The sequence below is a fragment of the Callithrix jacchus genome, chromosome 19 (assembly GCF_049354715.1).
Source record: "Callithrix jacchus isolate 240 chromosome 19, calJac240_pri, whole genome shotgun sequence".
In the NCBI taxonomy this organism is placed as follows: Eukaryota; Metazoa; Chordata; class Mammalia; order Primates; family Cebidae; genus Callithrix; species Callithrix jacchus.
The window spans coordinates 16170342-16194201 of NC_133520.1; the positions used below are offsets into that span (position 1 = coordinate 16170342).

General features: G+C 48.8%; 1 protein-coding gene across 5 annotated transcripts in view; it reads right to left on the reverse strand.

Moving 5' to 3' along the window:
- Positions 1-16766, reverse strand: part of VASH2 (vasohibin 2) — a 44212-nt gene extending 27446 nt beyond the window's left edge. Inside the window, exons 1-6 of one of the 5 annotated variants that reach the window (XM_078356601.1) lie at positions 16611-16766; positions 15550-16014; positions 6579-6667; positions 1728-1784; positions 1465-1518; positions 1164-1238 (exon numbers count right to left, since the gene is read on the reverse strand). In XM_078356601.1, the coding sequence (XP_078212727.1) occupies positions 1164-1238; positions 1465-1518; positions 1728-1784; positions 6579-6667; positions 15550-15825 (551 nt within the window). In that variant the 5' untranslated portion in view covers positions 15826-16014; positions 16611-16766. Of the gene's footprint in view, positions 1-1163; positions 1239-1464; positions 1519-1727; positions 1785-6578; positions 6668-6810; positions 6968-15549; positions 16015-16610 lie in introns of those variants that run through there. The other 4 variants (XM_078356602.1, XM_008985237.5, XM_054248348.2 and 1 more) reach the window with 4 other exon arrangements.
- Between the last annotated feature and the right edge of the window lie 7094 nt (positions 16767-23860).

Consider the following 23860-nt stretch of genomic DNA (forward strand, 5'->3'; position numbering starts at 1 on the left):
GTGCTTCAGCCTGTCCTTTGGAGAACTACCTCTCTAGAGCATATACCTGAGCACGCCACACCTCTGCTTCAGAGCTTTCATCTGGGTTGCCTATTGCCTTTTGGAAAAGTCATTTCTCAGCACAGCACTCAAGGACCTAACTAGTCTTGCTTGGAACCGCCTCTCAAGCTCCTGTATTGCAGTGCTTCCTTTTCCACTGTCCCTTCCAGCCATTCATCCCATAGGACTTGGGAGTGCCTTTGCTCTTCTATCTGATCATGTTCAATTACCATCACCACCAATATGCTGATGCCATCACAGTTTCCCTGAACCATATTCCTCTCAGGCTGAAGAGCCAGGAGTTCGGTGGAAAATGGATAAGAAAGTGTGGGAGAAGCTAGACCCTTGTTTAGCTGGAGGTTCTTTCAAATCAGGATACACAGAGACCACTGCTTGGTCTCCTCCACACACCACTCTTAGAATTTTCCCTGGCAGGCCGGGCACAATGGCTCCTGCCTGTAATCTCAGCACTTTGGGAGGCTCAGGCAGGCAGATCGCTCGAGCTCAGGAGTTTGAGACCAGCCTGAACAACATGGTGAAACCCCATCTCTACCAAAAATACAAAACAAAACAAAACAAAAAAATTAGCCAGGCATGGTGGCATGCGCCTGTAGTCCCAGCTACTCAAGAGGTTGAGGTCAGAGGATCACTTAATCCTGGGAGGCAGGGGTTGCAGCGAGCTGAGGTCACGTCACTGAATTTTCAAAGAATTTCCCTGGAGATGGGTTTGGATACCAGCACTCTTGGCTCTGGTTGCATTTCCCCTTGAGTGTCTTTCCTGCTGCAATGTCATGTTAATGCAAAGAACAGCCGCATACACTCTCTCTAGTCCCTCCGAGTTAGAATTCTCCCAGTGAATCTGCAAGGTCCCTGGCCTGAGAGCTGGGCCTGATAGGTGCCGCAGCTCACAGGTTAAACTAATATTGGTCCAAGAAGCCAAGCATTGATTTGGTTTAATTCTACATGGTGAAAGTTGAAGACACGAACCAGAGGAGTTTAACCCTTTCCTCAAAGGAGATAATGGGCATCATCTCTGTGAACTTACAATGTGAAAGGCACAGCCAGCCCCATTGTGAAGCCACCATTTATGGAGTAAACTTAAGCATACATAACTTAAAGGATACATGCCCAGGATGACAGCTTCAAGGCATTTGATAGGCAAGGACTCTCGGGTCATTTCTTTTGCTGTTTCCATTAACCTGTAGGATAGAGCACAGCGGAGGATCTCAGAACCTGTTTAATTGTACACTCAGTCTGTCAGTCCTTCAGCATGCCTATCCCCACACCAGGAACCACACAGGACCACAGAGGGAAAAGGGAAAACTCACCTCACAGAAGGCACCAAAGCACAAGAGTTAATTCCTGGGGTTAGTGCCAGTATTCCATAGCACCCTCCTGCTATAACACCAGGACAGGGGGCATTACCATAGAACAAGTAGAGGAGACCTCATGAAGCAGAGTTTACAAGCCTCCTCCATCCTGGGTGTTAGATTTCACCACTGAACTCAGCTGTCAGAGTGGCCCGGTCCTCAGTCCCACCTCCAACCTAGCCCTGGGGCACCCTCCACCTCCACCCCTGACGGACTAGGATATCTGAGCCCTGGGCTACTGGAATAGAGGTTGGGAGAGGGAGCTGGCAGCTTGAGGGTAGGAGAGAGATATCTGGCCACAGATCATGCACCACTTACCCACTCAGCGGTCTCATTTTCCTAATTTCAAAGAACTGGGTCCCTGTGTGATTGTATCTGTGTAAAGTATGTAAAGGGAAAGTGACAGAAAACTTCAAGGTCCCAGTAATGCAGCAGAGAAAGCTATGCATTCTGATTTGTCAATGAGATAAGGATGTGAGGGCTTTTCAGAAGTTGCCAGCACCTGGAAGGTAGCCAGTAGCCTCTAACTCCTCACTATCCTGCCCTGCAAATCCAATTTCTAACTTAGGCTGCAAAGTACCATGGTCCTTTATAATGGCTCTTTTCAATTTGCTCTGTATTCTGGGTAGTTGAATATTTGTCTTAATTCACCTGCTAGACTACAAGCTCTTTGAGAGTTGGTACTATTCTTTTTTTAAAAAAAAATTTTTTTTTAAAGACATAGTCTTGCTATGTTGCCCAGGCTGGTCTTGAACTTCTGGGCTCAAGTGATTTTCCTGCCTCAGCCTCCCAAGTAGCTGGGACCTCAGGTATGTACCACCATACCTAACTGGAGCGATTCTTTTATTATCTTTATATCACCCATAAAACCTGGCAGAAGGCCGGGTGCAGTGACTCATGCCTGTAATCCCAGCACTTTGGAAGGCTGAGGTGGGTGGATCACCTGAGGTCAGGAGTTCAATACCAGCCTGGGCAACATGGTGAAACCCAACCTCTACTAAAAATACTAAAATTAGCCAGGTGTAGTAGCACGGGCCTGATTCCAGCTACTCAGGAGGGTGAGGCAGGAGAATCACTTGAACCCAGGGTGCAGAGGTTGCAGTGAGCCGAGATCATGCTACTGCACTCCAGCCTGGGAAACAAAGCAATATTCTGTCTCAAAAAAAAAAACAAAAAAAAAAAAACTCCTGGCAGAAACCCAACATATGCAAGTTTAGCAAATATTATTAAATGAATAAGGAATACATGAATGGATGGATATGTGGATGGATGGAAAGGTGGATGGATGAATGCGTGGATGGATGGAATGGGAGGGTGGATGGAGATGGAGGGAAGCAAGGTTGAAAGGGCGGATGAATAGCAGTAGGGTTTTTCAGTAGCGCACAGACTCTGCAGCAGGTCTTACTGTGGAGATGCCACTTTTTTTCATGCCTGTGCTGGCACTTGGCATTGATTACTAAATCTGAGAAGCTGCACCATTATTCACTATCTGGGATTTAGCTGACTACCCAGAAGGTCTCAGGGACTGGCAAGCTTGCCCCAGGCTGTTCTGAAGGAGATGAGACGTTCACTAACGCAATGCTCTCTGACTGGGTTTTGACTTTTCTGAGCCTAATGAGAAGTTGCTTTGTAGGTTTTGCTCTTCTCCTCGAACAAAATCCTATAGGAAAAGTGCACTTTGGGAACATGCTAATGAAGCCTGAACTTCTATACCCAGAGCTGCTGCAGGCCAGGTGAGTGTGGGAGAGTCAATGGGTGCCCCACAGTGACAGCGGCGCCTAGAGGCACCTTGCACCCTCCTAAGAAGGGCTGGGATTCCTCTCCTGGCACAGCCGTGCTTGGTCACTCAGACACGGGCACACATAACCCCCTGCAGAGCTCGGTATAAGCAGATTCTAGGCTCCAGCCCTGGAGAGCCTGATTTCAGGCCATGTTTCATAACCCCGGATGCCACTCAGAGTCACCTCACCTCAGATGACTAAACTGGAAGCTCCAGGGTGAGGGCTGGGGAGCCTCTCAAGATCAGGGTTTTGAGAGTTACTGACCTGGGGGGCCTCTCAACATCAGGGGTTTGAGAGTTACTGACCTGGGCCGTAAGAATAACAACTAACCACACAGGCTTGCCCAGTTTTTAAAACATGCAACATACAAAATCCTAGAGGTAAAAGAGAAAAACGAAGGGCTGAATATTCTTACTGTGAAGTGCTTTTTTTTTTTTTTTTTGAGACGGAGTTTCGCTCTTGTTACCCAGGCTGGAGTGCAATGGTGCAATCTTGGCTCACCACAACATCTGCCTCCTGGGTTCAGGCAATTCTCCTGCCTCAGCCTCCCGAGTAGCTGGAATTACAGGCACATGCCACCATGACCAGCTAATTTTTTGTATGTTTGGTAGAGACAGGGGTTTCACCATGTTGACCAGGATGGTCTCGATCTCCTGACCTCATGATCCACCCACCTCGGCCTCCCAAAGTGCTGGGATTACAGGCATGAGCCACTGCGCCCAGCCGAAGTGCTTTCTTTACCTCACCAAACATTGTATTCAAGCAAAGAGGTTCCTGGTACATGAGGTAGAATTCAATGGGCAAAAATTCAGTTCTATGCCCAGCTTTCCTTCACTTGCATACCTCATTAACACATCTAGTATATCAAGTGAGACAAACACATAGCAAAACAACAAAAAAATTGTACCTGAACATCTTTTTTCAGCTCCTTAGAGTTAATCATTGAGCCCCTGAAAGTGGGCTGGGAGAAGTCTGCTCTACACACGCCCTGAGGGGGAGATCTCACTAAGCCCGAGTTCGAGTTCGCTGTTAGAAGCTTCTCCCCCATCCAGCACACCAGCACTCCTGTTGGCTGTTGCTTGAGGATGTCTGAGAGGAAGGCAGGAGTTGTCCTTTCCTATCCCCACTGCCAGCTGAGCACATCCACAGTCAGGACTGATGCCAAGCAGTCCCCATCCCCTGCCACCTGTCACTGTGTCCAGGACAAAGCAGTAGGGAGTCCCAAGGAACTAAATAAAAGGCAGAAGGTAGAAGAGTTGATGCCCTGCCTTCCTCGTGCAATGGCTCCAGGGTGCAGGTGGCCGGAAGCATGTCCCCACAGCCTGCTTGTGCTTCCCTTCTGTGGCCCTCTCTGCAGTCACTGATGCTGTCGGTCACTGACCTTCGCAGTCATAATGGGTCAGAGAAGAGAAAGATGGAAAAGCAGATCCTTCAGGGCAACCATGAAAATGTGGCTGAGAATGTGCTGTCAGGTTTACAGCAGTGTGAGCAAATGATATGTAAAGCACATGCAAATTTGCCCCTATCAATGCTTTCCCAGCCAGGCTAATTTCTCTTCACTCTCAGCCAGATGATCCTCATGAAGACCATGTCCTAGATAGAAGTGGGGAGCCTTAAAGCCTATAATCAGTTGACTTTAAGTTAAAAAAAATGTGAAGAGGCATTCTAATTGCTGTCACCTTCTAGAATAGTCTATGAGGAGTCAGTCACATCCAGAAAGGGCCAGCTCTTGGGGTCCAGGTCTGCTCTGGCAAGAGTTTGTGCCTCGGGACCACGTGGAACATTCCCATGCAGGTCGTAGAGTGAGGATCAGCACAAACACCAGATAACCTTCCAAGGGCTAGGGCTGCCAGCCTCTGTCTTGGAGAATGGGGCTACCTCTTCCTTCTGATATTGCCTTAGGGTTTTACTGGGAAGATGCCATGTTGGGGAGTTGACGATCCGTGAAGTGAAGACAGAGAAGCCAGTCAAGTAATCTCCCTACCCAAATGAGCAGACATTGGTGTTTTCCGATCTAGTAATACCAAGCCCTGTGGGGGAGGTGCTAACGTTTTGTCCCAGCAGGAAAGACACAAAAATCCACCAGAAAGATTCTTGCTATAACACAGAGCAGAGGGGCTTTCCCGGGATGCGTGGAGCATGTGTGCAGTGCCCTCTGAAACCCCTTCTGCTTCAGGGCTGGGTATGGACAAACACAAAGCCGGTCCACATGCCTGGAACCTTGCAGAACAGGCTATGTGTTATACATTTACGGAGGACGAACAGAAGCTTGACCTCCTGGACAACATGCTGGGGTTCAGCTTCCCATCTGACTCCTCTCCATATAAAATACCAGAAGGGGCAGGTGGACCATCCACTCCTGCCCCTCTGTTCCTATAGTGTTGTTCGTGGAAGTTCTCAGAACTGATCTAATCCTGACTGCAAACACCTGCGGGTGTGGAGGAGCAATGTACCAAATCAGCTCGTCTGAATTCACACTGAAGCCAGTGAGTTTCTTAGCTCTTCCTCAAGCTCGAGTTGGGGGAGAGGGTCCCCAATTCCAGAACCCCAAACATTCATGCAGAACCAAGCAGCTCACCAGCCTGGCTCACCTGGGGAAAACAAAGGCAGCACCAGGTGGGCCTACTGTAGATCATGAGCAGTCAGGGATGAGGGCAAAACAGAGAAAGAGAAAAGGAATGGAAGAGTAGGAGGGAAGAAGGCAATAGACAGGGGAGGGCTGGGTGTGGGGGCTCAGGCCTGTAATCCCAGCACTTCGGAAGCTGAGGTGGGCGGATCACTTGAGGTCAGTTCGAGACCAGCCTGACCAACATAGTGGAGACTCTGTCTCACTAAAAACACAAGAATTAGTGTGGTGTGGCAGCGGGTGCCTGTAATCCCAGCTACTCGGGAGGCTGAAGCAGGAGAAGTGCTTGTACCCAGGAGGTGGAGGTTGTAGTGAGTCGAAAGTATACTAACACACCCCAGCCTGGGTGACAGAGCAAGTCTTCATCTCAAAAAAAAAAAAAAGAAAGAAAGAAAAGAAAAAGAAAAAGAAAGACTGTGAAGGAGAACAGGATGAGGGGAACAAAGATGACCAAGAAGAAGTGGAGAAAGAGAAGGTAGAAGGAAGAGGAGTGCTCAGGGGAAAAAGGACAGGGACAGGGAAGAGGAGGGAGAAAGAGAAGCCGGAGGGACTCAAGGTGGACCAGCCTGCCCCACTGGATCACTGCAATGACATCCTCCATGCACACTCTTTCTAGACTCCCACCTGGAGCATCCTCCACACCTTGCCTCACCAACCTTAAAGAGCTTTTGATGACCAACTGGGGACAGATCAGCCACCAGGCTTGCGATCACCTTGCCCGTCCCCTGGCTGGGTGTGCTCAGACCTTGGTTGGAAGGATACTGTAGTGTTTTCATGTAATTCTGGATCGCCTGGAGCCAGTCTGGGATCGTCATCGACAGCCTGTAGTTTGGGACCTGGGGTATTGAAGGCTGCAGAGAAATGGAGAAGAGGAAGTGTTTATTGAGGAGGCGCTCTGGGGCCCAGCTTCTGGGGGCAGGCACAGGGCTGAAGCCAGCAGAGAAAGAGGTGCTCCTGAGAGCTGATGACAGCATGGTCACCCTGGGGTGGTCACCTGATTGAGCAGTGCCTCCTCATTGAGGTCTCCTGGGAACAGTGGGTCCCTCATGGAAGTTCTCCCTTTTTGAGTTCCCTCTGAGTCATGGTGGTTCTCTATGGGCCTCTGGGTGCTGTGTGATCCAGCCTTCTTCCCTGCAGGAGCCTAACGCCTCCTAGAGGGGAAGAACCATGTTCTATCACGTCCCCCCACCGAGCCTGGCCTGGGATGGACACAAAGGCAGTCCATCAATGACTGTGTAACGCCTTTTGCGGCATGGCAAATGGTGATCCACTACAAGTGCTCTACTGCCGGGCAACATTTACACAGAATAGAAAGTGAATGGATGCCGGGTGCCGTGACCACGCCTGTAATCCCAGCACTTTGGGAGGCTGAGGTGGGTGGATCACATGAGCCCAGGAGTTTGAGACCACCCTGGGCGACATGGTGAAATCCCCTCTCTAAAATTAAAATATATACATACCTACATAAAGTGAATGAATGGTGCCCTGGAGAATTACAACATGGCACTACGTGTGCCACATCTGAATACCACCCTCCCTGCCATGCCCATTGTGTCCCTTTCCCGGAGTCCCACCCCAGATGGATTAGGGAAGATCCCTCCTCTTGCCTTGACTCTCTCCAGGCAAGTGCAGCTCCTGTGACTCACAAGCCGTCTGCCTCTCAGTCAACACTCCCTGAATGTCTATAATCGAGCAAACGAAGTCCTAATCCTTGCCAGGAGGGGAAAGGGCCAAAGGCAGGCAAGGACTGGAAAGGGGGAAGCAGGTCCTTCTTCTCGGGAATTTGGAGCTGAGACACCCCCTCGGCTCTGAGCAGCCCTACCCTGAAGGCCAAGAGCAAGAACGGACAGGGACATCCAATCAAGTTACTGCTGAAGAGCCAGGTGTGGGGTTTTCTTGGTTGGTTTTGGTTTTTGCTTTATTTCCCCTGTGTTTCTGGGTCTCCTGACCTCTGTCTCTCTGGGGGTTGGGGTCCTTGGTAACAGAGAATCTCAGCCCACGTGGGTGGGGCTCTGGCTTTTGCTGCACTGGGAAGGAGAAAGGAGACTCCTCCAGGCCAAGCCACTTAGGGAGAAGTGGAAAGGGCCTGAGGACAGGTGAGACCCATCCACAGAGAAAACAGGGCAAGGGCGGCCCTGGGGATTTGGTGCTCCACTGATGGAAGGGGACGCTGCTGGGGAGACGTGGGGATGGCCCTGGGCAGCCAGGCCAGGCAGCAGAGCCAGACGCTGCCTAAGGCCGTTCGTGGCTCTCTCCCTGGCTCTCCAGGCACGAGCCCAGTGTGAGGCTGAGGGCACACTGCCCTCCCCCCCCACCTGGGCCTCGGGCTCTTTGCATACTTCCAGCCCACTGGCTGCATTTACTGCAAATACTCCTCGACATTCCTTTCCTCTCACTGCCTCATTTCTCTCTTGGCTTTGAAATGTCCTACTTCACAGCAACTGCCTCCTCCGCTGGAAGGAAACTCATCAGAATCACATTTCCTACATTACAGCCAAGGTGTTAGGTGTGTGTGTGTGCATGTGTGTGTGAAGTGTGTGTGCACATGCAGGCACAACTATTCTGCAAGCTACATTTTGTTTACAACATGTCAACCCGAATCACATTTCTGTCTGAGAGAGTCATTTTGGGGGGCAAAGTATTCCATATGTTCCCGTGACTCACACACGCACGTGCGTGCACACACACACAAAGTCAAAATGTAAAGTGTATCCTGTGTTTCTGCTCTAACATGTGTTCTATGTAAAAAAAAAGTGTGGCAGAGATTTCACAAAGTGAAGAGAGAAGGGGAGACGTGAACAAATCTGTCTTTAGCACCTCAGGAGAGAAAGCCCAGGAGCAGAGGCAGGGAGGAGGGGAATGGAATTCCAGTTTATTAAGACATACGCAGGCCAGGCACAGTGGCTGACACCTATAATCCCAACACTTTGGGAGGTCAAGGTGGGCAAATTGCTTGAGCCCAGAAGTTGGAGACCAGCCTGGGCAACATGGCGAGACTCCATTACTACAAAAAAAAAAAAAAAATTAACAAAGCATGGTGGCATGTGCCTGTAGTTTCAGCTACTCAGGAGGCTGAGGTAGGAAGATGGCTTGAGTCCAGCAGCTCAAGGCTGCATCAGCCGTAAATGAGCCACTGCACTCCAGCCTGGGTGACAGAGCAAGAAGCTGTCTCCAAAAAAAAAACCAGACATAAACATTTCTGCACAGAAAAGCTCAGTCTGAACCTCCTTAATAGAAAGCTGGTAATCGTAGGACAATACCCGAGTCACCCAAGAGACCCCCAGAGGGGTATCCCTAGGCCCGAGCTTTGCTGTAGCCAGTGACTTGATTGAAGAATCTGCTGAGGGGGCTGAGCACCAAATTATTTCAACCCCTCTCAAGCCCAACAGAGCCCATGAGAGCTGGATGGCAGGGTGAGGGCAGCTGGTCCTCAGAATAGCAGCCTGATGGTGTCCAAGGGCTTTTAAAAACAGCTGCATGGTTACCTCAGCCTGGCTGTGAGCAGAGTACAGGAGCTGTGGCCACACTTCCTCCCCAATGGGAGGACAAAAGTACACATTCCCCAAGTCCCAGCCAGGGGCAGGGGTGTCAGGGAGAGGCCTGGAGACTGCAGAGGGAATGATGTCATAGGCTGCAGATCGCTCTGAGGTCTGGGGGAGCTGGCTAGGCTCAGCTTGGGGGTTCCACTTCCAACTAGCACCTCAGGCTGCCAACATTCCCACTGGCATGGACTATAAACCAGGTGGGCTTCCTGGAGAAGGAAGATATTAGGAGACACACACAACGAGGTCCAAAGCCCTGGTCTGCCACCTACTAGCTGTGGGCCCTGTCAAGCTGCATGACCTCTCTAAGCCTCTGTTTTCTTCCTGATAAAATGAGCATAGTATCACCTACTTCCAACCTTCCAAGCTGGTTGTAAGCGTTACATGACCTAATGCAAAAGTAGGCAGCTTGGGGCTTGGCACACAGTGCTCATTAAGTGTAAGCCGTGTTGGCCAGGTGCCATGGCTCATGCCTGTAGTTCCAGCATTTTGGGAGGCCAAGGTGAGTGGATTGCTTGAGGTCAAGGGTTTGAGACCAGCCTGGCCAACATGGTGAAGCCCCGGTTCTACTAAAAATACGAAAATTAACTGGGCATGGTGGCATGTGCCTATAATCCCAGCTACTCAAGAGGCTGAGGCAGGAGAATTGCTTGAACCTGGGAAGTGGAGGTGGCAGTGATTGAGCCACTGCACTCCAGCCTGGGTGACAGAGCAAGATTCTATCTCAAAAAAAAAAGACAAAGTGTAAGCTGTGTGATTATTCATCACCAATATATTGTCAGGGGTCCAGGTTGGGGAAACCTGAATGACCCATACTTTTCTGGAACTGAAAAACAGAATCAACAGCAGTAGAGTCCCTAGACATTCAACTTGGGAGCTTCATATCATGAAGACACACTCTCACCTTGATGGAAGAGGATGAAAATGTTCACTTCTCCCTGGGGATGCATTGGTGACAATGAGTTAATATCCTTAATTCATGAAGAATTCATGCAAAGTAACAAGAAAACTCTTTAGGACTCAGTGAAAATAAAAATGGTCCCCAAAGGTGGAAGCCACCCAAGGGCGCATTGACAGACGAATAAACAAAATGTGGCCTACAACGGAATATACAATGGTATACAGTGGAATATTATTCGGCCTTTAAAAACAAAGGCATTCTGACACATTATCACATGGATGAAGCTTGATGGCATTTAGCTAAATGAAATAAGCCAATCACAAAAGGAAAAACACTGAATAATTCCCCTTATATGAGGCTCCTAGGGTCGGCAAAGTCACAGAGACAGGAAGTAGAATGGTGGTTGCCAGGGCTGGGGAGAGGGGATGGACAGTTAGTGCTGAATGGGTACACAGTTCCAGTCAAGACGATGATAAACTTCTAGAGATGGATGGTGGTGAGATGGATGGTGTGAGGCTGCACAGCAGTGGGAATGTACTCAATGCCACAGGGTTGCACACTTAAAAATGGTGAAAATGGCAAATTATATGGGGTGTGTGTGTGTGTGTGTGTGTGTGTGTGTGTATATATATATATATATATATATATATATATATATATCTCCACAATTTAAAAAGTCATGAAAAGACAATTCACAAAAGAAGAAAAGCAAATAGTAAGAAACTATTTGAAAAAAATGGTTTGTCTCTAATTATATAAGAAATGCAAATTAAAGCTACTGCAGAATGTCATTTTTCACCTCTCCAATTAGCAAAAACATGCTGAAATGCAGATACCCAATGCTGGTGAGGATGCTCTCCTGCAGGACGGAAGCAAACATAAATTGGTGCAACCTTCTTAGGAAAAGCCCAGGGCACGTCCCTTTCTTTCTGTTCGAGACTGGGGTCCGCAGAGTCCCTCTCATACTGTTTTCCTGCCAGATTTCATCAATTACTGTACTACCTGAAACTCCAACTTTGATTTTCTGTAACCCTTCCCCTCAAGGGTCTCACCACCTGCTGTCTACATCAGCCCCACAGCTGTAGCCACACTGATGAAGGCAGAATCTAGAGGAAACAGATCAAAACCAACCTCTTCACACAGGCATTGCACCTGTGTTCTAGGGGTCGGGTCCCTAGAAAACTTGGGGGATAGGGGGGTCAGAGGAGGGAGTGGAGTGAAGAAGGATCAAGAAGAAGAATCATGAAACAAACCACAGGCAAGGCTCTTATGGGCAGCCTCTCTTCCACTCTGTTCTTGTCAAGCACAGTTGACCTGTCGGAAGACTGCAAGGAAAGTGATATGGATGGACACAGCTGTGTAACTGACATTGCCACGTGGAAGAGAAGGGAAAGGCTAGGAAAGGAGCCAGGGAGGCAGCAAGAACCCCAGGCACTAGGAATCTTTAACAAGAAACTCAAAACCTTTTGTCATCCCTATGTGAAAACACTATGCAGGCACCAGGCAGAACAATCTTCTTTGACAACTTGGGAAGAGAAACACAAAACAGCACCACGAGTCCAGGATGAGTCCCAGGCTCCTGCAACAGAGGCAGCCAGGAATCTGTGAATGGCCTGGGACAGAGGTGCAGGATGGACAGACAGACAGAAGGTTCTGAACCCAGGACTGGGGAGGGAAGAAGCTGCCCACAAGAGGCAGCAGCAGGCAGGGATGGCCCTGGACCGCAGCCAGGTCTCCAGTACCAAACACTCACATGTCTTCACTCAGGTGAAGCTCAGGCCTCTAAACGTGAATTATTTTCCAGTTGGGAATTAACATGCGAATAAGGCGTACAAAGTGGGGTCTGGAAGAAACCCACTGCTGTTTCTTGCTGAAACCATCCTGGTTTTCTGCCCCAATGAGAGTCCAGTTCCAGGCTGTCAAGAAACAGGAGGATTGTCCTAGAATTTCCCTAGAATGCCCGCTGTTTTCTTGTGGGCTGGCCACTCTCTCTGACCCTCCCTTCCCATCTGCTATGATCCTCCAACTGATTCTTGCTGTTTCCTTAAAGTCTCCCTGAAAAATCCTGCCTTTGACTTGGTCAACTGCTAACTTCAGTCCCAGCAGCCAGCAGGGTAGAGGCCTGCAGTCACAAATTTAGGAGGAGGATCTCAAAGCAGGGAACATCTGCAAGGTGGAGACATCTGGACCTTCAGACAGAAGTTACCATGGCTGCTAAGGGAATGTCCTGTAGTCAAAGGAAATGTCATTTAGTCCTCCACATAGGCCCTTGAAAACTTTCCCCATCCCCTTCTTTTGGTTCTTTATCTATATTCAGTGGCCAAAAATGGTTAATCTCCCTGAAGCCTTCTAAACTTTTACCACCACCGCTACCCTACCACCCTGCTTCTGTACAAATTCCTCAGTAAGATATTGATTTGGTTGATGGAGAAAAGGACTTGGTCCCAGAGGAAAGAGTCTGCCATGCTGAGCACAAGAACAACCCTCTAATCCAAGAGGAGTGGTCCCTGGAAAAGGGAGCTTTTGAGGCTCAGGCCTTGGGGAATGTCGGGGCCAGGGGAGACACCAAGATGGGATTGGGGATAGAGGACCAACCATCAAAATGCAATGTGAGAGAAATGTTAAGTTCTTTATATTTAGGGCCAAACGCTGACTGTCCACGTTTGAGCTGGTGATTCCTGGCTTGGAAGCAGTTTTCGTGTGACCTTCTGGTTACTACGAAAAGTACAATATGATGTGGCCACAGTACAAAAAAGGGAACACTTAAGAACACAGCATTCAGCTACAATAACGGAAATATCAGGTCCAGGTCTTGAGAAGTACTAGTCTGTGTTCTGAGCTGCTCAGGCAAGATTTAGTGTTTCACATGTGCTTGTGAATGACTAATGACAGACTAGGAACTGTCTCAGAGGGAGAAGCAGGGTGAGTTGGTCTGGGAACTATGACACATAAGAAAGGGCAAAAGGCCAGGTATGGTGGCTCACGCCTGTAATCCCAGCACTTTGGGAAGCCAATGCAGGAGAATCACTTGAGCCTAGAAGTTCGAGACCAGTCTGGGCAACACAGTGAGACCTTGTCTCTATAAAAATTTGTTTTAAAATTAGCCAGGTTGGGTGGTACATGTCTGTAGTTCCAGCTATACTTAGGAGGCTGAAGTGGGAGGATTGCTTGAACCTGGGAGGTTGAGACTGCAGTGAGCCATGATCACACACTGCACTCCAGCCTGGGTGACAGAGCAAGACCTTGTCTCCAAAAACAGAAAGAAAGAAAGGGTAAAAGAGCTACCTGTGGACAAAGAAGGCTAAAGGAGGAAGCAGAAGCAGAAGGACAGAAAGTCACAGTCCTCACGGCTCATAGTCCAGCAGACCTCTAACATCATACGGATCAGCATTAGTGACCCGCAGACTCACGGGTCATAAGATCATGAGATTGTTAGAGTTGGAAAGAACTTACGAAATCTGGTCTATTCCCATGTTATAGATAAGAAAACTAAGGGCAGAGATTTTAAGTGAATGACCTCATTTAGGTGAGGCACAAGGCTAGATGTTATCCAACCAAGATTGGGATCTGGTCCCTTGCTGTTTACTCCAAATCCCTAAAAGCACTCTCTCATAACATTCGAGGGTGCTGTGAGTAGCACAGAAAGCTGAAAATGCTTTGCCCTCATTCAAAAGGCAACAATCAGTGATGAAATGTGATTTGGGGGTGGCAGGCGGTGGCAAGGAGAATTTATGTTTGATCTAAGCGCTTTCTAACAGTCAGTTCTGGCCCGGCCTAAGATCAGCTGCCCTGGGAAGCAGCAAGCCCCCCATTCCCAAGAGGTCTTCAGAAAGAGGAGGGGATTCTGTTGAGAGGTGGGAGACTGGTCTCTACCAATAGGAGAATTCCATGATTCCCACATAGAGAAAGCATGCCCGCCCAATACACAGTGGGGAGAAGGATGAAAGCACAATTAGAGACAGTGTTGGTGCTGGTGCTACTAAGAAAGACAGCATGGGGACAGTAGGAATAGTTTTTTCCCTTGTGGTCACTTTTCTTCCAAGCTTAAGGGCTCTCAGCTCCTCACTGGGGGAAACACTTTCAAGTCAGAACTGCAAACCAGGAGCAATGTTGTTCTCACGTTCAAGGAGAACTCAGCAAGGGTAATTATGGTTGACGCTAGAGCAGGCAAGATTCTAGTTGGGCATAATGAAGATCTCTTCAACCAGCTGCATGATAAAACACTGTAACTGACAGCAGCAGGAAGTTTAGAGGCTCTGTCACTTCCCCAGGGACACATACAGTTTTCTGGCCTGAAGGGTCAGATGCTCAGCTGTCACCAGGCTGAGGACTCAACCAGATGGCCTTCCAGGTCTCAAGTCTGGGATTCCTAGATCTGCCCAGGAATCTTGTCAGCCATACCAGTGTCCCCAGGGTCCAGAGGAAACCATCCGCCTGCGATAACCCCAAGGCTTGGCAGCATTTCTTCACACTTTGCATTTTGATCTTTCATATAATGTATCTACTCCCACCAGGGGACATCTCCCTGCCTCAGTAACAATATCCTTGGCCACCAAACCCAAAGGGCTCACTGGCTTCTCTCCAAGGCAAAAAGAGAGTTTCACTCCTCAGCCTCTTTTTCTATCCAGTGAGACTAATTCATCATGTCTACTGGAAAATCCCTTTTAAGTTTCAGCCAAAAGTCTTTCTTTTTTCTTGGAGCCCAAATAAGCTGGGAAGAGAGAGAGAGTTCACTGTTTTGCAAGTTTCAGAGGTGAAAGTCACTGTCATGAAAAAAGAAGAAAAAAATTGGCAAAAAGTCTGGAAATGATTCACACTGAGAAGTCTGACTGGTTGATTTCAAATTCATTCACAGCTTAATACATCATTTGCTGGGGGAAGAGGGGAGCATAAGAGGAGCAAGACACTCCAAAGAGAACATGCAAGGTGGGATCCCTGGGGTCTATGCATTCTTTGGAATCGCTAGTACCTGGTGGCTCTAGCTTTTGCTGAAGCAGGATGTACCTGGGGGGTGAGTAAATAATAGAGTTTGGCTGGCGGTTCAAAGACATCTTGGCACAACCCAGTTGCACAGTCCCAGGATAGCAAGCCTACTACCTCTCCTTTCCCCATTTTTTAGGCTTCCAAGGTAAGCATCTCAATTAGAAAAGGGCTGGCAGGGAGTAATGGGGAGAGGACGGGAGTTTGTAGCAGGAACAGGAAAATGGAGATTGCCTCTATTTGCTATATATAGGTCCCATCGCTGCCCACCTACCCCCAGCCCCCCAACTCCACCCTGGAAGCCACTGACCTTTGCCAAGAAGGTGGCATTCCTGATGGCGCCCACCATTTCTCCTCCCTTGGGGTGCACCTTGGCCACGTGCATCCACATGCGCTCCCAGGTGTGGCTGTCGATGGGGAAGCCGCTCTTGTTAACGTGGAACAGCACCCCACCGTCTTTGTCCTCCTCCTCCGAGCCCCCGCTGGTGGCGAGGCTCACGGGCCGCGCGTGGCTGCTCCGGGACCGGGTGCCTTTGGCGCCTTTCGGGTGGGGGCAGCGGTGAGTGTCGGCCGCGGAGCCGGTCATGGTGGGGCCTGGGCGGGGAGCGAGGTGCTGGGGGCGCGCGGCGGAGGCTGCTGCGGGGTGCGTGCGGGCGCAGCGCGGGGATCAGAGCCCCGCGGGGGCGGCCTTCTCCATGCCTTTCGCTGCGGCAGGACGCGCCAAGGGGGAGCGGCGGCGGGAGCTCCGCGGAGGCTCACTGCCTACCGGCGGTGCCTGAAATCAGCGGAGACACAGCGGACACCACGGCTAAGTGGACGCACAGAGGAACCGAGTAAGGAGCCCCAGAGTGTCCCCCCCACGCTCCCCCATGCACGCTGACAGCCTCCCTGGGAATCGATAACGGGCTTCCAGCTCTGCGACTACCTAGAAAGGCAGCCCAAAATGTGCCACGAAGCTTCTTACACACCTAAACCCCCGGCGGGGGATGGGGATGGAGGGGGCGCAAAGAGCGTAGGGGATGCGGAGTGCAAGGTGTGGGGAGAAGAAAGACAGCTCGTGTAGCGTGAAGGAACAGGAGGTTCCCGCAAGGCTCCACACATTCCTCGGTCCCCCAGCTGTGGCCGATAGAGGAGCGGAGCCACGAACGTAACGGCACGTGAGCGCCCAGGGCTGGCGCGAGGGCGCTGCAGCAGCCTTGGCTTGCAAGGCGGCCCGCTTTCTTCCAGGAAGCCCTCCCGGACCCGGAGGAGTTCTAGTGGAAAGAGCTCCACCCGCCCCCTTTTCCCCGAGTTCCAGCGCCTAGCACCGAGAGGGACTGGCTGCAGGCGGGCGGGGCGCGGGAAGGGCGCGCGGCAGCTCCTGGACCCTACCTCGGGACAGTCCGCTTCATGGCTGCAGAGCCTCTCCGGGAGGCGGGACAGCGGGGGCTGCGGCTGAGGCTGCTGCTGCTGCTGGGCCTGGGGCTGGGGCTGGGGCTGCTGGGGTTTGCTGCGGCCGTCGCCTCATTCCATGTCCCATTCTCGAATGTTATTCTGTGACATATAACCGAGTCACCCGGGCAGCCGCCGATGTTCCGAATGCGTCCATTGGCCACCGCAACAAAGAGGGGCGGGTCCCGGGCTCGGGACTCTACAACCCCGAGCTCCGCGACGCTCTGATTGGCTCCGGGGGTTCCCTGGCGGGAGGGGACAGGAGTAGGGGGAGCAGGGCGGCCACGCGAAATCCGATCGCTGTCGCGTCCCGGGAGCCCCGCGGGCTGGAGCGTTTGGCTATGGGACTTAAGATTGAGTTTCCCCAAGGGTTGTGGCACTTCGAGGTTTGCAACTGTGGAAGCAGAGGAGAAGCAAGACCATCCGAGAAGTGACCCGGAGGAGCAGAGGGTTTGGCATCAGAACGTCATTCCCTGAGTGGCGCTGGACACACTCACCTGCCTCTACCGGGAATGATGAGTGGTTCATCCGCTACTCGGGATGATGAGGGGCTGTTCATACCTATGCATGAAATTAAATTTTTTTTTTAATCCCGCATTTTAAAATTCCTTAGAATTAACAAGTGGGTGCAGCTTTGGATCCTCTGATATTAATCATGGTTAATAAAATCTCTTTAAGCCCAAGCTGAGAGGATACACTAAAACCCAGAAAGTCAGATGGGCCCTGACTGTTCTGCCACGCTGCCGAGTGAGAGGAGGGATGGAGAGATGCTTCCTAGCCATGGTGAAGTGAGTGGCCCTCCCACACTCACTACTAAAACACCTTCCCTTCCCTTTCTTTTTCTTTTTTAGACGGAGTTTCGCTCTTCGCTCTTGTTACCCAGGCTGGAGTGCAATGGCGCGATCTCGGCTCACCGCAACCTCCGCCTCCTGGGTTCAAGCAATTCTCCCGCCTCAGCCTCCTGAGTAGCTGGGATTACAGGCACGCACCACCATGCCCAGCTAATTTTTCGTATTTTTAGTAGAGACGGGGTTTCAGCATGTTGACCAGTATGGTCTCGATCTCTTGACCCCGTGATCCACCCACCTTGGCCTCCCAAAGTGCTGGGATTACAGGCTTGAGCCACCGCGCCCGGCCCCTTTCTTTTTCTTTAAGAAAGAGGCGAGCAGGTTGAGGTGGGAAGAGCAGCCAACTGCTGACCTGCATGCAGGCTGGCTCCAAGTCCAGGTTTGTCACTTTGCTCAGCTGTGTGACCCTGGACAAGCCACTTCCCTGCTCTGAGCCTTATGCTAAGTGAACCTTGATTTAAGAATACAGTTGTCGGCTGGTCGCGGTGGCTCAAGCCCGTAATCCCAGCACTTTGGGAGGCCGAGGCGGGTGGATCACTCACGAGGTCAAAAGATCGAGACCATTCTGATCAACATGGTGAAACCCCGTCTCTACTAAAAATACAACAAATTAGCTGGGCATGGTGGCGCGTGCCTGTAATCCCAGCTACTCAGGAGGCTGAGGCGGGAGAATTGCCTGAACCCAGGAGGCGGAGGTTGCGTTGAGCCGAGATCTTACCATTGCACTCCAGCCTGGGTAACAAGAGCGAAACTCCGTCTCAAAAAATAATAATAATAATAATAAAAGAATACTGTTGTCAAAGAGTCCTGATGGTGGATCCGTTTCTGGATGCTTATCCTGACAAGCTGCCTGTCATGGAACTGGAACGTCTCTTCCACAGAAGGGCAGAGGCCCCCGAGGGGTAGTTGAGAGCCAGGACTTGGGTGAGGAGATCTGGATTCTGGACTTAGCCCTGCGCTACTCCCTAAGACCGAGCCCACGTCTAGGACTTTATAGATTCAACAATAACAGGCCAGGCGCGGTGGCTCACACCTTTAATCTCAGCACTTTGGGAGAAAGAGGAAAGAGGATTATTTGAGGCCAGGAGCTAGAGATTGGACCAATGTAGTGAGACCTCGTCTCTACAAATAAATAATAAATATTTAAAAATTAGTCAGATGTGTTGGTACACACCTGTAGTCTCAGCTACTCAAAAGGCTGAAGCAGACATGTAGTATGAAACTGGATCCTTGTCTCACCTTATGCAAACATCAACTCAAGATGGATCAAAGACTTAAATCTAAGACCTGAAACCATAAAACTTCTAGAAGATAACATCAGAAAAACTCTTCTAGACATTAGCTTAGGCAAAGAATTCATGACTAAGACCCCAAAAGCAAATGCAACAAAAATGAAAATAAATAAATGGGACCTAATTAAACTAAGAAGCTTCTGCATGGCAAAAGAAATAATCAGCAGAGTAAACAGACAACCCACAATAGTGGAATAGTGGAAAAAAATATTCACAAACTGCGCATCTGACAAAGGACTAGTGTCCAGAATCTACAAGGAATTCAAACAGACCAGCAAGATAAAAACAATCCCATTAAAAAGCGAGCAAAGGGACATGAATAGACAACTTTCAAAAGAGGATACAGTCAACAAAAATATGAAAAAACGTTCACCATCACTAATTATCAGAGACATGCACATTGAAACCACAATAAGATACCATCTTACTCTTGCAAGAATTCCCATAATTTTAAAAAGTCAAAAAATAATAGATGTTGGCGTGATGTGGCAAAAAGGGAACAGGTCTAAAACTAGTCTAAAACAGGAATGTAAACTAGTACAACCACTATGGAAAACAGTAATGGAGATTCCTTAAAGAATTAGAAGTAGAGCTAAGACTACCATTTGATCCAGCAATCCCACTGCTGGGTATCTACCCAAAGGAAAAGAAGTAATTATATAAAAGTGACATGTGTGGCCAGGTGCAGTGGCTCATGCCTGTAATCCCAGCACTTTGGGAGACCAAAGCAGGTAGATCACCTGAGGTCGGGAGTTCGAGACCAGGCTGACCAACATGGCAAAACCCCTGTCTCTACTAAAAATACAAAAATTAGCTGGGCATGGTGATGCGTGCCTGTAATCCCAGCTACTCGAGAGGCTGAAGCAAGAGAATCACTTGAACCTGGGAGGCAGAGGTTGCAGTGAGCCAAGATCTCACCACTGCACTCCAGCCTGGGTGATGGAGTGAGACTCTGTCTCAAAAAAAAAAAGGCTACAGATCGGGTACAGTACATACTGCTCAGGTGATGCGTCCACCAAATTCCCAAAAATCATTGCAAAATAACTTATCCATGTAACCAAAAACCATGTTTACACCAAAAACTGTTGAAATAAAAGTTTAAAATTTTTGAAAGGCTGAGGTGAGAGGATTGCTTGAGCCTAGGAGTTCAAGATTATAGTGGGCTATAATCACACCACTGCACTCCAGCCTGGGAGACAGAGCAAAACTCCATTTCTAAACACAAAACAAAAGTAAATAAAGAGAATAATGCCTTAGGTTCATACAGACAAAGCAAATGGGCCAGTTCATGAAATTGACTCATTTGACTGCAGCAAGAACACCTGGAAAAAAGCGAGAAATGAAAGAAAATGATCCCCTCAACACAGAATTGCCTCAGTTTTCATTTCCTGATTAAAAGAAAACACGCCTCAGAGAGTGACCTTGTTTCTCATCTCGAACATTCTTCCTCTCTTCTTTTGGCATTCATTTCTCAAATCTACCCTTTCTTTACATTTCCCAGGAGTTTCAAGTCCAAGAGACTAGAATTTCAGGATGAGGACCTGTATGCAGAGAATGAGGATTTGACCTGACAGTCCCTCGGGAGAAACTGAACTCTCAAAGCTCAGGTGAACAGACCAGTTGGTGAACATCGAAGAATGTCTGGCAAGGATCACCTTCCTTGGAATCACTTCCCAGTGTCCCCACTCAGGTCAAGTCCGAGCTACTTCAATTCCCCTGTTAAGCCAGAACCTGGATCCTGCTTTACCTGAATTAAAGTCCTAGGGACCTGAGAGGGTTATCGGTTCATCTTCCTGCCTCCAAGCACCTCAGGACCCCCTAACAGTTAAGGGGAAGAGCTTTTGTTGGTCTTCTCCAACATTCCCATGATTTTTTCTTCTCTTCCCCAGCAGTGGGTTGGAGTGGAGAGCCAGGTGGCATGGCACATGAATATAGTTAGGAGATTTTGCTACTTCTCCAAAGAGCTGGCAAGGAAGCTTCAGAAGTGAATGGTGCTGCCCCAGCAAGGGCATCGTCAGGCAGAAGGCCCTCTTGTTCAGAATTCCTTCTCATTTGACAGTTGTGCTAGGCTGCATGCACTGGCCAGTTGTGTTCTTCATTTCCTTGTGTATTTTGTGGTATATGGCACTCACGTGAACCTAGGTAAGTTAGATTAAGGATTTTGAATGTTCTGGTAGCCACATATACACAAAGTGGGGCAAGGCCAATTTGCAGTTTGAGCAGGGACATGGTGACTAGATGCTCAGCCTCTGAGAGCCAGGCCACTTCTCTTTGCTGGCATAATTACCGAACAGCAGGGAAGTATAGTGGAAAAGTTTGGAATTAGAAGAACTGGGTTCAGATAATATCTCATTATTCAAGTGCCAGCTGCTGGAATCGTGAAGATAAATAAGACAAACTCCTACCCTGACGGTTCATGTTTCTAGCTCTCCTATTTATAGATGGCGCAATTTTGGGTAAGTTACTCAGCATCTATGAGCTTTATTTTCCTCATGAAGAAGGTCTGACACTACTCTAGACGGATGCTGTGAGGACAGACGGGTAAGGCATGTTAAGTGCCTGGTACATGTAAGTTGGGCCCTCATCTGAATCCGAGACAGTGACACAAACAGATTTGGAGACATCCGTTCCCAGCACATTTTACTGCTGGGGAGTCAAGACTGAGAAATTACTCCAGCTGCCCAGGGAAAGCAATGTATATTTCAAACAAGCCATGAGTGTATGGAGGGGAAGAGAATAAGCTGGAAGGCACAGCAGCAGGCAGGAACAGGAAGAGTTTGTTTCTGCCTCTAATGACAGCACAGAGGAAGATCTACCCAGTTATGGGTTGAATTGTGTGTTCCCATCCTCAAATTCATATGTTGAAGTTCCAACTCCCAGCACCTCAGAATGTACCCTTATTTAAAAATAGAGTCGTTGCAAACATAATTAGTTAAGATGAAATCCTGCCAAAGTAGGTTGGGCTCCTAATCCAATAAAACTGATCTCCTTATAAAAAATAAACTTGGATGCAGAGACAGGCATGTGCGCAGAGAGGACACCATGTGAAGATGGGAGTGATCCTGCCACAAGCCAAGGAACTGCTAGAAGCCAGGAGAGAGGCCTGGAACAGACCCTTCCTGCACCCTCAGAGGGAGCCTGGCCCTGTCAATGCCTTGCTCCCAGCCCCCAGAAGTGTGAGATGATAAATCTGTGTTTAAATCACTCAGTTTGTAGCATTTTTTTTTTCTTGAGACAGTGTCTCGCTCTGTCACGCAGGCTGGAGTGCAGTGGCACAATCTCCAATTACTGCAACCTCTGCCTCTTGGGTTCAAGAGATTCTTCTGCCTCAACCTCCCAAGTAACTGGGATTACAGGCACCCACCACCACGCCCGGCTCATTTTCACATTTTCAGTAGAGATGGGGTTTCACCTTGTTGGCCAGGCTGGTCTCTAACTCATGACCTCAGGTGAACCACCCGCCTAAGCCTCCCAAAGTGCTGGGATTATAGGCATGAGCCACTGCGCCTGGCCACGAGAGATATTTTATGGTGAAAGAGGGAGTGAAAATGGGCTGATGACCGTGGTCTACTGACCTTACCATGTACCACACACACAAGAGCAGCTGACCTGATAATATTGTGGTAAAGCCTGTTGAGACTCAGATAAGGCACAGCTAGGCAACAGCATCTCAGAGTTAAGGCACAGCCCTCCAGGCTATAATACACTTTGAACTAAAGACCAATATATGACACTAATCTGTAATGGCTAGAGAGAATGAATCCAGAAACCAAGGGATGGAAGTACAAGTGGCCCCTTTAACTATTATACCCAGTGATACATCTGAGGAATTGTTTCTTCTTGTTCCCAGAACTTTGGACTTTGTTATGTCAGAAGTTCTGGTTTCCCGGGAAATATGTCTGTGAGGGCACACACTCAGGTTCCACTGACCTGGAAGCTCCAACTACCTACCTGGCTGCCTTGAGCACTGCAAGTCAGTTGGCAAAGAAAGGAGTTAAACTGTAATACTTTTTTTATGTTTTCCTTTTTTTCAAAAATGTATTTATAATATGTTAAGTTCTGGGGTACATGTGCAGATCGTGCAGGTTTGTTACACAGGTATACACATGCCGTAATGGTGGTTTGCTGCATCCATCGCCCCTTCATCTACATTAGGTATTTCTCCTAATACTATGCTTCCCCAGTCCCCCCACCCCCTGCTATTCCTCCCCTAGCCCCCCACAAGCCCCAGTGTGTGATGTTCCCCTCCCTGTGTCCTTGTGTTCTCATTGTTCAACACCCACTTATGAGTGAGAACATGCAGTGTTTGGTTTTCTGTTCTTGTGTCAGTTTGCTGAGAATGATGGTTTCCAGTTCATCCATTTCCCTGCATAGGACATGAACTCATCCTTTTTAATGGCTGCGTAGTATCCCATGGTGTATATATACATGCCACATTTTCTTTACCAGTCTATCATTGATGGGCATTTGGGTTGGTTCCAAGTCTTTGCTATTGTGAACAGTGCCACAATAAACATACATGTACATGTGTCTTTATAATAGAGGATTTATAATCCTCTGGGTATATACCCAGTAATGAGATTGCTGTTAGGACCACTAACAACAGCTTAGGGTCAAATGGAATTTCTATTTCTAGATCCTCGAGGAATCACCACACTGTCTTCCACAATGGTTGAACTAATTTACAATCCCACTAACAGTATAAAAGCATTCCTATGTCTCCACATCCTCTCCAGCATCTGTTGTCTCCTGACTTTTTAATGGTCACCATTCTAAATGGCGTGAGGTGGTATCTCAATGTGGTTTTGATTCGCATTTCTCTAATGACCGGTGGTGATGAGCTTTTTTTCTTGTTTGTTGGCTGCATAAATGTCTTCTTTTGAAAAGTGTCTGTTCCTATCCTTTGCCCACTTTTTGATGGAGTTTGTTTTTTTCTTGTAAATGTGTTTAAGTTCTCCGCAGATTCTGGATGTTAGCCTTTTGTCAGATGGGTAGATTGCAAATTTTTTCCCCCATTCTGTTGGTTGCCAGTTTGCTCTAATGATAGTTT